This window comes from Bison bison, unplaced genomic scaffold (genome assembly GCF_000754665.1).
Source record: "Bison bison bison isolate TAMUID 2011002044 unplaced genomic scaffold, Bison_UMD1.0 scf7180017864118, whole genome shotgun sequence".
NCBI lineage: Eukaryota > Metazoa > Chordata > Mammalia > Artiodactyla > Bovidae > Bison > Bison bison.
The window spans coordinates 3,989,084-4,000,607 of record NW_011494690.1 but is presented as its reverse complement, the minus strand read 5'-3'; the positions used below and the strand labels follow the sequence as shown (position 1 = coordinate 4,000,607).

The following is an 11,524-nucleotide window of genomic DNA, read 5'->3' as shown; positions in this document are numbered from 1 at the left end:
TTTTTTGGGGCTCCAAAATCACTGCAGATGGTGACTGCAGCCATGAAATTAAAAGACGCTTTCTCCTTGGAAGGAAAGTTATGACCAACCTAGATAGCATATTCAAAAGCAGAGACATTACTTTGCCAACAAAGGTTTGTCTAGTCAAGGCTATGGTTTTTCCTGTGGTCATGTATGGATGTGAGAGTTGGACTGTGAAGAAGGCTGAGCGCCAAAGAATTGATGCTTTTCAACCGTAGTATTGGAGAAGACTCTTGAGAGTCCCTTGGACTGCAAGGAGATACAACCAGTCCATTCTGAAGGAGTTCAGCCCTGGGATTTCTTTGGAAGGAATGATGCTAAAGCTGAAACTCCAGTACTTTGGCCACCTCATGCAAAGAGTTGACTCATTGGAAAAGACTCTGATGCTGGGAGGGATTGGGGGCAGGAGGAGAAGGGGACGACAGAGGATGAGATGGCTAGATGGCATCACTGACTCGATGGACGTTGAGTCTGAGTGACCTCCGGGAGTTGGTGATGGACAGGGAGGCCTGGCGTGCTGCGATTCATGGGGTCGCGAGAGTTGGACACGACTGAGCGACTGAACTGAACTGAATTGAACTCCACCCCATGCATGAACACTTATATTGGCTTTATTTGTAATACCAAATAAAGAAACATCCCAGATGTCCTTCATTAAGAGTATAAACTCATGTGGTATATTCACCCTATAAAACAGTAGGCGATCATAAAAACAAACTACTGATATAACTAGCAACCTGTAGAAATCTCCAGAAAACCACACTAGTGAAAAAAGTCAATCCTAAAAAGACTGTATTAGTTTATGTATACAGCATTCTTGAAATGACACAATCATAAAATGAGGAAACAGATTAGTAGATTCACATTAGTGGATTCTAGAGTTTAAGGAGAAGCTGGTGAGGAAAGGAAGGGAGTCTGGCTATAAAAGAGTGACATAAAGGATCCCAGTAGTAATGGATCTGTTTTGAATCCTGACTACATTGATGTCAATATCGGGGTTGTGACATTGCACTAGTTTTGAATGATGTTACCATTGAGAGAAACTATGCATTACCTTTTAACAAAAAATTATTTTATTTTAGATCTTTTAATATCTGCAGCTTTCATATTTTTTAATCCTAAGAAATATTAAAAATTTTAAATGTTGTTTATAAGAAAACAGATTTAAGAGAATAAAAATTTCAGTCACATAAATTATTATCCTATTAATACATCTGCAAACTGTTCAACTGTCATACAAAGAACTAAGAGTAAGAAAAAGCATTATCTTAAGACAATTAAGTTCCCTCTCTTAAGTACCCAATGCAACTTATATGAAATGCCCTTCTTAACCAGGACACTTTAGAGAAGATGAGAAAAGTACAGTGTTCTTTACCAGTTACTCAAGAATCCTAATAATAAACAGAACTTGAAGTGGACCTGGACTGCAGGTGCTGGTATACAGGCTTTGGATATGAAATCAAAAATATGCACAAAAAGCCCTGGAAGCACCTGGCAATTCTCATGCTAATCAACTGGTCTAAAAAGACTTGCCAATAAGAAACAGAATTTTTATACTCTCTTGGGAAGTAGGTTGTATGGCAGAACTATAAGCTAGAGCACAGTCATACAGTAAATGTAATTCTTCCTTAGAGGATCTATTGTGAAAACTGGGCTACTTCCTATAACCTATAAGCACCTGTTAAGAAACTACATAATTTTCCAAGGACCCAACAGATTCTTGGTTTTAAATATTTACTTCATCTTAAAACAGCCTCATGAACATGGATAGAGAGACAGATAGAAAAATACACCATGTGATGAAGCCAATTTTAGAAAAATCTTTGGTAGTATCTAGCAATGAATGTTCTCTATAAAATTATTTCAACTTTAATGTCTGTTTAAAAATTTTCATAATACAGTTTTTTTTTAATTGGTTCATGAAAAGAAGCTCACACAAGGATGGCAAAACAAACACAATTTACAATGTCCAGGTACCAAAGAAACAACTTAATTCACATAAATTATTCACACTGAAATGAGTACTAACAATCAAGCCCCAACACAGGGATGAATAGGAAGCAAGAGAATAATTCCTGAGTGAAAATCTTCATTCCTTTGTACAGTCACTATCACAAAAAAGTACATGTAAATCTACCTTCCAAACAGCATTACCTCAAATGTTAGCCTTCTTGTAAACCGCAGTTAATATATAATGTCATTACAAACACAAAAACAATTCTTTTAAAAAATAAATGCAACTTAATTCTTGGAGACAAAGTTTGAGGATTAAATTAAAATCCCCAACTAATGGTTCCAACAAAGTTCATGGGGATCAAACATGCAAGTATTTCAATTACCTCCTGAAATGAACCTTTGTTTTTTTAAGTTCTTCTAAAAGAGTTTTGTTAACAGAGACTGGGCATACAGAACAGAACAAAGCAGAAATAACAAATACATATTAAGATTCTTAAATGACTAGCATAAAATTAATATATAAAGATTTAAGTTTTCATGCTCCATTTACATAACAAAAACACTAAGAATTAATATATGAGGAATATGTACAAATTTGTTTTCAGAAAACTAGACAATACTTCTAAAGAACACAAAAAGGTGACTCAAAAAGAGAATGACGTATTTTTTTTCTAGAAAGATGCCACATCATAAAGGATGTCCATTCTCCTTAAGTTGATAGATTAACAACCAAACAACAAAACAGAAAATCCAGAAACAAGATTTCAAAATATATGGAAATTTAATAGGTGATAAAGGTGGCTATCTCAAATAGATGAAGTAATGGACTTGTCAATTCACAGTGGTGGGAGATTTGGGTAGCCACACGAAAAACACAAAATAAGACCCATTTTTCACAACATCCATTAAGACAAACTCTAAATGGAATAAAGATTTAAATGTAAAAAACACAAGAGCATAAACACATTGGAGGAAATCAGACAAATTTCTTTATAAAAAATCAACTTCTTAACAGTATTTAAAACAAACTTGTGCATGGCAATTATTAAGCAAAGTCAAAAATAAAAATGAAAATCTAGTAAAATATTTGCAACTCATAACAGACTAAAGGCTCTTAAAATTTCTTTGAATTTGGTAACAGCCTGATCAAACTGATTTAAAAATGTACAAAAACAGAGAAAAAGATCAAAACACAATAAATGGGCAAAGAACATAAGTTCACAGAAAAGTACAAATGGTCCTTAAACATATGGAAAGATGCTCAACTACATGAATACACTATTTCTCCTAACTGGCACAAATCCAAAATCTTGAAAACACATGGTTTCTGAGGCTCTATGGAAATAAGCACTCTCCACATGACTGTTAAGAATGCAAACTGGCACAATCTGGTGATATCTACCAAATAACAGAGGTGATTTCACCTTTTCACTCAGCAATACTTATCCAGGAATATATTCTACTGCTCTACACACAGATTTCAAAATAGCACTGTAGCATATCTACAACAGCAATAGTTTATAAACAATTAAAGTGTCCATCAACAGGACTCCGAAAATAACAAGGATGCATCAACATGTGGTGGTGGTGGTGGTGGTGGTGGTGGTGGTGGTTTAGTCGCTAAGTCGTGTCCGACTCTGTGACCCCATGGACTGTAGCCAGCCAGGCTCCTCTGTCCATGAGATTTTCCAGACAAGAATACTGGAGTGGGTTGCCATTTCCTTCTCCAGGGGATCTTCCCAACCCAGGAATCGAACCTAGGTCTCCTGCATTGCAGGCAGATTCTTTCCCAACTGAGCTACAAAGGAAGCCCCAACAACATTAGGAGTTGCATTAAAAAAAAAAAAAAAAGTGCAGAAACCCTCTGAGTAAATAATACAGCAATATCTCTAACAAAATATCTATCTACTTTGTTAAAAGATGTGAACAGAGCACAGAACAGAATGAATAAAACTTGAGATATATACTTATATTTTTACTTATAATGACATGGAGAAACTCTGGGCAAATACACAGGTACAGGAAAGGGGAGAAAACATGTGGAGACAGGATGCAAATGAGACTGTTGTATAACTTTTTTCACACATTTTTTCCAACCTATTCATAAAATAAAACCATTTTTATTTTATTCAAAAAATAAAACTTAAATTTTTAGACTCTATCATTTACAATTAAGGCTACAGCAGAGTATAGGGAAAAACCTGCTGTTTCAAATGTTAAAGATGCTGGTAAAAGTAGTAAAAAATCATTTCACTGTTCAGTAGTTAAAACCACATGGTACAGGTGTACAAATCTAATAATAAATGGGGAAAAAGCTCAAAAACAGAACCTAAAACATAAGAGATTAGCAGGTGACTAAAAGAGTAAATCAGAAAAAAATTAATATATTACAACATTAAGATAACTGGTTAACTACTGTGAAAACTGACATCATTAGGTTGTACCACACTTCAAAAGAAAACCTTGGATAAAAGTTTTGAAAACATTACACTGTAAAAAAGTAGCAGAAAATACAAATGAATATTTCAGTTCAGTTCAGTTCAGTCGCTCAGTCGTGTCCGACTCTTTGCGACCCCATGAATCGCAGCACGCCAGGCCTCCCTGTCCATCACCAACTCCCGGAGTTCACTCAGACTCACGTCCATACATTTCTAAAAGGCTTTTTAAGCCTTAAAACAATCAGAAATTGGAAAGGGAAAATATTTTGACTTAAAAGAAAAAAGATTCTGCCTATCAAAAAAGCAAACAACTGCACACTTAAGAAAAGTACAACAAAGCCTCAGAAGTAGAAAAGAAAACACATTGTTCAACATCTGGCTCCAGTTCTTTTGGAATGAAGAGATACAAAATAAACAAATGTTTACTCAGTTCCATAATTTTCTGTTTTGTTTTCTCATTAGCTTAGAGGCAGAGGTAAAATATTTTTCTGTATCAGTATCATTTACTCTCTAGTGGACTACTGATACCAAAAACACCAATGCAGAGACCGCAAGCTTGGCAGGTCTCGCAGTTACAACTTCCAGATAAAATTTTAGTACTTGACCAAACATTCCACAGATTCTGTTTATCTAATCTACATAAACAATTCTTGTTTCAGCTCTTTTTGATCAAATAAAGCTAGACTGCTTCACAAGCCTGCCACAAACAACAATGACTCATTTCTGCAATAACTATAGGGAAGAGGGCACTATTCTCCTTGTTTTCCTGACAGCATAATTAATGCTAGGGAACTTCATTTCAGGGAGGCAAAGGCACAGGCAAGAATTTGGTTTATTCGATCCATTATTAACTTACTTCTATTTCAGTTCATCTAGATCTACTCATATGGTAACTTTAATTCCCATTAACAAGATTTAAGAAATCCAGGAATGCTATCTAAAAATTTAAAAAGGAAAAATACTGACCAACCAACGCCTCCCTGATTTCAGAGACAACCAATGCAGGAAGATAGTTATTGGAAGCCTGTAGCTGTATATAACTTGCTCTGCTGTACTTTAGCTAAATCTTGCTCCCCAAACCCAGGAAGCTACCCAGTCTGGCCACATTATAGCACGAGGTTGCCATCACTGTGGTACTACAACAAGCACCAAGCATGGTTTGTGGTGTTTACAGTCAAGTAAAGACATGGACAAGGCTGCAGTCCTGAAGGTCTAAAAAAAATCAATATTTAAGGCATTAATATGCTTTATGTTTTTTTATATAGATAGGAAAAAGTCACAGAAGATGAAGCAGGACTGTATTCTTTTTTTAAGTTATAAAATATCCAAATACATTCTTAGAGAAAAGTAGAAAATGGTACAATATATATCCCATCTATTCAACATGTTACTATTCTGTTTCATTATTTAAATAATAGTTTTATTCCCTAAACCACTTCAAAGTTACAGATTACCATGTTAAACACAACATGCATGCCCAAAATTAAGGACACTGCTCTTCAAAGCCACAATTTATAATAATTCTTCTCACACCTATTTCTCCAACCTAATCCAAATTACCTGTGAATTATTTCTTTGTTCAGTCTGCCTTCCACCTCTAGAAAATGTCTGATTTTTTTCCATCCAAGGTTTTTTCTGAGTTGCCTGGCAAGTTACATTAGACCAATTTACACCACCTATAATAAATGAGATTTTAAAATATAATTTAATTATAAAGATACCAAAACCTAAAGTGCCCCCTAACATCATGTGTTGAAACTCAGGTCATTCTAAATGTAACACTGGAAAATTTCCATAAACTTTAAGTGGCATTCCAGTTCTTGGTAATGTTAAGTGTCAACTTGCAGAATACCTCCAGCTGACATTTTCCCAACTTCATCAACAAAACCATACTTTCAAATTAACTTGCATTTCTTTGGAAGACTTCTAATTTTTTTTTTGCAGCATCAGCAAGCTTCATGCTTAAAAGCAAAACTGTGACATGGACGGAGAAGAAAATAGAGCAAAAACACTATGCAGAAAGTAAGTACCTGCACATATAGATGAGTCCACATGCTAAAAATAGAAACAAACAAAAAAAAACAATTATTTTCTGCTTAAGAGTAAACACCATATACCTTGTAAAACATTTCACAATTCCATCTACTGTGAAGCACGCTTATTATAATCTTAGAAAAATACTTCTCCATAAGTGAGTATTTTTATATTAATAGTAACACATACAAAACATATTTTTAACCATCATATTATAGAACTATTAATAAAAATAGATACTTCAGCTTTAGGCGAAGACACAAAGAACTGACACAGATGACAGGTGAGAAGATAAAGAAGCGTCACATACGCTGACGGAGCCAGCATCGGGGTTTCTCGACCCCCCGGCAGCAGGCTGCTGGCTGGTGCTGTGTTTGGGGCTGCAGTAGCCACTGTCGCTGTCAATGTCGGCCTCACTAGCTCCCTGCTCACTAGAGGACTCGGCAGTCGGGTGGGAGGCTCTTCTCCTCCTGCCTTTGGCCTTCCAGAGCATTGCGGCAGAGCTCTCGGAGAGAGATTTGTTTGCGATGTCTGATGGGAAATCTGTAAGGCAAGGAAAGTGTGACAACTCCTCTTGAGGAACAAGCTGACCAATTCTTTTAAATTATCATTAAAATTGTAAGAAAAGAACAATATCTAACTTTGTAAACAAAGAAAACAGGTGTGAAACTTTTTGAAAAGATGGGCAGAAGATGCTCCTGACAAGTTGCTTTATAACATGTATTTATTATGAAGCGAGTATCTGCATAACTATTTGTGTATTTAATATTATATAATTAAAACAAACCACTATCATCCGTTTAAACATCACCAATCCTTTGAAGTCCACTGCATGCTTCCTCCACCACTTTATTCTCTTCCTCCCTCAGGGGCTATTCGGAATTGAGTTTATCACTCCTTCACTTTTTAAAATAGATTTACTGTGGACTTCTGTATTTCCAAAACATACACTATGTACTTTTGCAATTCTACCTTTATAAAAATGGAATCACATGTCCACATTCTTCTGTGACTTGCTTCCCCCTGACGCTGCTCTCTCCCTCAAATGTTGATTGGTTTTGAGATTCTGGTGCCTGTGGCTGTGATTCATTAAGGTCACTGAAATCTAGAATGCCTGTGTATGAATATACCAGAGTGCCTTTGTCCTCTGTATCACTGATGGGACACTTGGGTTGTTCTAGGGTTTTGCTCTCAACAACAGTACTTCTGTAAACATTCTTATATAGATGTAAGAGTATGTATGTGTGCACATGAAGGTTTCTCTAAGGTAAATATCGGTCGGCTTAGGGGTTACATGTAATGTTCAACTTTACTTGGTAATGCTGAATCATTTTTCAAAGGTGGTTCAAACAGTTTGCACTCTAAGAGCAGGATATAAATAACCCCGCTGGTGCACATATTCACCAAACACTAGACACTGTCCTCTAGGCTGTAATTTCTCCCAATTGCTGGGTATAAAAAGATGGCTCATTGCAGATTTTAATTTGCATTTTCCTGCTTAATAATGAGGTTGAGAATAGCCATGTATGTTTTCCCCTCTGTGAAATACTTGTTAGTTTTACTTTTGGATTGATTTCTGTCTATTTTTCTACTAAGTTGCCTATTTCTCATTTTTGTATTTCACAAATTGTAATTACAAGGCATTTTAAAAAACAAGACCTCTTACCAACTCCTTCCAACCCAGCACACCACTAAAATTCCTTTTACTACATAATTTTCCCCACAACCCTTTTTTTCACAATCACAATTTTTCTATATATAACTTTTATACAGAATCAATATAATTTTCAGTTGTGCTGTTTAATTATATATATGTTCTTTGTTAATTATAATATATGAAGGTTCCATATTAGTTCACTGAGTGGATGTCCTGGGCACCTCTTTGGACTTGTTGCCTGTTACTGGACATTGAGAAGTTTTCAGTGGTTTTCTGTGTGCTGCTGCAGTATACACACCTTTAATCAAACAGTTCCTTTTCTTTCTGGGAGGAGATTCCATTTGGATACACTGTCCTCAGTAGGCCAACTGGGTCAAAACAAAGATTCCTATAGTTCTGCCAAAGTGTTTCAGCCCCCTGGCAGCACTGCATTCCAGGGGCCCTGAGTGCAAGGTGAGATCATTTTCTTACTGATTCTTACGAATTCTTCCTATGTCCTCATACTAATCCTTTGTCAGTTACATACATGGTAAAATCCTTTCCAAGATTTATGACTTGTTCCTTCATTCACTCTTTTTTTTTTCCTTTTGGCTGTGCTAAGTCTTTGCTGCTGCACGTGTGTGCTTTCTCTACAGGTGGCTACTGGGAGCTGCTCTGCAGTTGCAGTGCTCAAACTTCACTGCAGCAGCTTGTCTTGTTGCGGAGCACAGGCTCTAGGGCGTGCAGGCTTCAGTAGCTGTGGCTCGTGGCCTCAGTGGTTGCATTTCTAGGCTCTAGAGCACAGGCTCAAAAGTTGTGGCACAGGCTTAGTTGCTCTGTGCCATGCAGGATGTTCCTGGACAAGGGACTGAACTTGAGTTTCCTACATTGGCAGGCAGATTCTTTACCAGTGAACCACCAGGGAAGCCCCTTCATTCACTCTTGATAAGTAGAAATTCGTAATTTTATAAAGTTTTCTCCATGCAATCATAAAGATATCTGCCTATATTTTCTTCTACATGAGGTTTTCTCATTTAAAACATGAGGTTTTCTCATCTGGAACAGATTTGCATGATATAAAAATTAATCAATCAATTAATAACAATTAAAAACATAAGATTTGCATGATGTATATGTTAAGGGTCTGTAATGCTATCTCTGTCATTTTCCTTGTATATGTTTTCACATATACGGGTCTGTTTCTGGGACTCTGTTCTGTTTAATCTTTGTATACTGTATTTTATATATTTTTATATAAGCCTATAAAAAATAAATGGCTTAGTAGGTCTTGCTATCTAGAAAAAAAATTCTTTTAATACTTTTTAAAAATGCTTTTAATTAAAAATTTTTTTTTTAATTTTTATTTTTTTAGCCATACCATGTGGCATGTGAGATCTTAATTCCCTAACCAGGGACTGAACTCATGCTCCCCAAAGCAGAAGCAGAGTTCTAGCCACTGACCCACCAGGAAATTCCCAAGAGGAAATGTTCTTTTCCAGGGAAGTCGTGGCTCTTTTCAGATCAGTGCTCTTTTATTTTAGAAATTAGTTTGTCAAGTTCTCCAAAAATCCCCATTGGAATTTTGATCAGAAATGCACTGAATATGTAGATTAACAAAGGGAAAAATGCCACTTGCAACATCAAATCATCCTGAATGAGCGATTTAGGTTTTTTTTAAATGTCCTATAATAAAGTTAGTTTTCAGTATAAATGTCTTATACTTTGTCAGGTTTATCCCAGAAACTGTATTTTTGTTGCTATTGTAAATGATATATTTTCTTAAATTCTGATTGTTGGTGATAGTGATAGTGAAGTCGCTCAGTCGTGTCTGACTCTTTGCAACCCCATGGACAGTAGCCAACCAAGCTCCTCCGTCCATGGGATTTTCCAGACAAGAATACTGGAGTGGGTTGCCATTTCCTTCTCCAGGGGATCTTCCCAACCCAGGAATCGAACCCAGGTCTCCCGCATTGTAGGCAGACGCTTTACCGGCTGAGCCACCAGGGAAGGCTGATTGTTGGTAACACACTTATAATTAACTTCTGTGTATTATTTTATACCTAGCCATCTTACTAAATTCTTTTAAATAATACAAGCTTGTGTTCAAGAGTAAAAATGTATTACAAATTCCTTAAACCATAATTTGCATTCTACCTATAACTGACATCAATTCATCCTGATAAATTAAGAACAACCTGAAGAATAAGAATACTGATAGAAGGTATAATCTTCTACTCAAATTATATCTTCATCTTTCCACTTTCTAATTCTTGAGATTCAGAAGGTTGTCTTTGTAGTCACTTAATGAGCAAACCAAAGACGTTAGAACAAATTTTTAAAGTAGTTCTTAGGGTTCAAAGCATGTAGAAATGGGTCACTGTGTCTAGGAACAACCAAAACATACAGAAGTTTGTCATATATTACCTTATGGCTCTTTATCATAAACCATTCCAAGCATTCGTCAGTCTGTTAATCTTATCACTTTATGCCCTACAAACCATACAATGATTGTACTATCAGCAAGCTGTTTTTTGACTGATTCCCAGATACTTTCTTACTCCTAATGAACCTAAGGAATTGTCAAAGGATAACTGAACGGATGTCCAACAAAAAAGGTACAGTACAAATGAAAGAAAGTGTGTACCATCTAATTCATTTCAAGCCAGACAGCACTTTTGTAAAAACCGTAAAGGGTAAAAAGCAAACATGCCTTTGAACAGATCTAGTCCTGAATCATTAATAAGGATTTTTAAATGACAATGAGTGAGAGAAGACAGCTATCTACTCTATAGCTATTAAGCTAATTATCCGGGCTACAAAATGAAATTTCACATATAACTGGAAAACAGTGAGAATTTTAAAACTACTTATTAACTGTTACCTATTGTCAGGATAAAGCTTTTTACTTTAATGTTTACATAGTCCTCCAAAAACTTTTAACAAAATGATATACAACTAGCCCAAAATTTTTACTTGTTTGAGGATACATGTTACCACTAATAGGTCTGGTTCAGATCTTATGCTAAAATATGGTACACGAAACTTGATAAGTTCTTCTATAAAGATATTTATAGAATGTTTTAAAAGGGATTTTAATCTAGTTATTAAAAAACATATGAAAAATAAAATATGTACAATTCTAACTTCTACCAAAATGAGTCCCTCAAATTTCTATAATGTCTTCAAAATTCCATCTCTGATTTCTGAACTGCTTCACTACTGAAAGGGGATAAGGAAACCTCAAATCCTGCTCAAAACTATATAAGCCAGCACCCAAGTTGAAAGAACCTTAAGAACATGGGACTGTTTCATCTTTCCTAAAGAATTTCACAAAGTGGCGGGATAAACAGAAGACTGAAAGTCCAAAATCCTAAAAAGTGGTAGAGTCTACAATTACAAAGTCAATGCATGACAACAGATACAGACACAGAGAACAAAC

At 35.7% G+C, this 11,524-nt stretch overlaps 1 protein-coding gene across 2 annotated transcripts in view; it reads right to left on the bottom strand.

Annotated features, from left to right (window-relative positions):
• Positions 1-11,524, bottom strand: part of SECISBP2L (SECIS binding protein 2-like) — a 61,225-nt gene that overhangs the window by 34,757 nt on the left and 14,944 nt on the right. For both annotated transcript variants that reach the window (XM_010839523.1, XM_010839524.1), the window contains exons 5-7: positions 6,760-6,992; positions 6,446-6,470; positions 5,976-6,091 (exon numbers count right to left, since the gene is read on the bottom strand). In XM_010839523.1, coding sequence (XP_010837825.1) covers positions 5,976-6,091; positions 6,446-6,470; positions 6,760-6,992 — 374 coding nt within the window. The remainder of the gene's footprint in view (positions 1-5,975; positions 6,092-6,445; positions 6,471-6,759; positions 6,993-11,524) is intronic.